The 2,406-nt window shown below is 63.8% G+C and overlaps 2 protein-coding genes across 2 annotated transcripts in view; one reads left to right on the forward strand and one right to left on the reverse strand.

The window, feature by feature from the left end:
- Positions 1–1,579: 1,579 nt before the first annotated feature.
- On the forward strand, positions 1,580–2,056 carry EMIHUDRAFT_365892 (hypothetical protein; the record flags this gene model as incomplete). Its single annotated transcript, XM_005781853.1, has 1 exon — positions 1,580–2,056. A coding segment is annotated over exon 1 (328 nt), but the record flags the coding sequence as incomplete, so codon positions are not given.
- A 230-nt stretch (positions 2,057–2,286) lies between these two features.
- EMIHUDRAFT_314734 (hypothetical protein) overlaps positions 2,287–2,406 on the reverse strand; it is a gene marked incomplete at both ends in the record, with an annotated part of 600 nt that continues 480 nt past the window's right edge. Inside the window, one exon of the mRNA XM_005781854.1 lies at positions 2,287–2,387. Coding sequence (XP_005781911.1) covers positions 2,287–2,387 — 101 coding nt within the window. The remainder of the gene's footprint in view (positions 2,388–2,406) is intronic.

The following is a 2,406-nucleotide window of genomic DNA, read 5'->3' on the forward strand; positions in this document are numbered from 1 at the left end:
TGGTGGTGCGATGGGCTCCCCCCCGCGGCGAGATGTGAGCGTACTGGCGGCCCTCTGCAGCATCAGGTGCAACCAAAAGAGTGAGTGCACGGGTGGATCTCGCGCCGGGCAGAGGCATCAGCTCGAGCAGTACCGCGTGCACGGCGATCAGCGCGACGGCGGCGCCCCGGCCGTCGGGGCGCGTGTTTGCGCCACCCAGGTAGTAAAACCAGCAAGCTGAGCGCCAAGGAAGGCGGGTTGGCGGCGGCGGCCGAGGGTGGTGGGTGGTGGGTGAGGGAGTGGTGCGGGAAGGGTTGACGGCGCACCTCCACCCACCTGCGCGGGCATCGTGAGGAGCGAGCCGCCGTGGTTTAGCAAGCCCTTGGCGGCGTGGTCCAGCAGCATCGTGCCCACGCCGACGGAGAGAAAGAGGTGATGCGTGGTCCACACCAGTGCCGGTGGGCCCTTTCTTCGTCGCCCCGTCGAACCCGTGCCAAAGAAGGCCACGTCCGCAAGGAGCAGCAGCTGCAGCGCTCGGTAGATGCGCCGCCGCTGCCGAGCGAGCGCCGCAGCGGCAGAGGCGCGGAGTTCCAGCAGGCGATCAAGCACCGACGACGAATCGGGGCCGTGCTCGGTGCGCCCACGAGCGACGCATGCGCTGCCGGTGACCACATCCGAGCCATTGAGGAAGCCAAAGCAGTGCCCGCTGTAGGTCTGGATCTCTCTCCTGCGCGATCCGCCCTCGACAGGCGGAAATTCATAGCAGTGATTCTTGCTGGGAGCAGCGCCTCGCCCGCGGGGCAGCCAGCAGAGGGACTCGTGGCCCTCGCCAGCCACGAACGTGGCAGTCGTCGCCTCTGGGGCGCGGTAGCGCTCGAAGTCGCTGAAAATCACATGCGTGACAGCAGGACCAACGATCGCGGCGCCGAGAGCCGCCGTCGCAGCAGTTCGGATCGCATGCGATGGCTGGCGCTCGTATGACGGCATGGAGAGCGGCGGCGTCGGCGTGCGGATCCGCGCGCCTGAGGGGGACCACCTTCCGCCCCCGGGCGGGCAGGGCAAGTGGTCTACGAGCGAGTCCTGTGTACGGTCTGGGTGAACTCTGGGTGAAGTCTGGAAAAAAGTCAGTTTGCGGCTCACCTGATAGACGATTTGCAAGAGTTCATATGGACACACTACCACGATGGCTTGCGTGATCGCATTTACAGAACGTGCTTGCAGTCCCATATTCGTACCCTTTGCCTGACTGACGCAAATACAGACATTGTGCTCGACTGGATGGCGCACATGCTGCAGCATCCCAATATCAAACCACAAAAGGGCATCATCCTTGTTGGTCCACCTGGACGTGGGAAGACCCTCTTTGCTACGTTGCTCACGCAGCTCATGGGAGAAGACAGTGTGTACCGTACCAATACACTGAGACAGTTGGTGGAGGGATCTCACAATCACCATATGGAGGGCAAGACGTTCGTCCATTTGGAGGGGTGCGACCTCCGCAACGAGCTGTCCAACATCTGCACATTCATATCAGACCAAAGCATTCACATTCGGCGACCATTCCAACAGTCCTACATGCCACCTCCCCACTGAAAACGAAAATCTAAGTTTCAAATCTCGAATAAATCTCGAAGCACACTTGATGCTCACTTGGCAGGTAACATATGCGCCACGCCCCAACCGCTCCTCTGGTCGCCGCCGGCCTCCGCGGCGGCGGCGATGTCCCAGCGCCACCCATCGGCAAGCCCTCAGATCGATCGATCGGCGCTCAAAGTCGGCTTCAGATCCGAGAACGCTGCTGGCGCCGCCGCCGATCCCAGCGGCGACGCCAGCAGCTTCCTCTGCTCTCCAATGCGCCGAGAAGCGACGCGGGGGTGCTCGGCCCGCCGTGGACGACGAAGGATCCGCCGGGCGCGCGTCGGCCGGTCCGGTGGCACCCTCCGCGCGCGGCACCTGCCGGCGTCCCGACGACAGCCGTCGCGCCGCCGCTGATGGAGGGGCGGTCGGCGCCGCTGCCGCCGCGCCGCCGGTGGGAGGGGCACTGGTGGTGGCCTGGGCGGCCCTCCGCCGCCGCTCGCGGGGCGCCCGGGCAGCGGTGGCAGCCTGCGCTTCTTCTTTCTACTAAGCAAAATTCGAGCCAATTGAGGAAACTCAAGCGGGCAGGCTGGAAGCACTGAGGGACGGCCGATGGTCGCCCAGTGGCAGGCCTGATCTTAGAATCGCTCCCTCTGAGACTATGATTACGACGAATCGAATCTCTGTCAGTCGCGCGTCGACAGATTTAGGACAGATCCCACGTCCGCCGAATCATGCAAACGCCCTCCACAACCTCTCAAACTCGCGAGTATACTCTCCGATGAGGCCCGGCGCACCGCTCGTGATGGCCACATTCTCGTAGTTCGTAAGCACTGCCGCCCGCGTCCAGTT

Source organism: Emiliania huxleyi (assembly GCF_000372725.1).
Source record: "Emiliania huxleyi CCMP1516 chromosome Unknown EMIHUscaffold_199, whole genome shotgun sequence".
Taxonomy (NCBI): domain Eukaryota; phylum Haptophyta; order Isochrysidales; family Noelaerhabdaceae; genus Emiliania; species Emiliania huxleyi.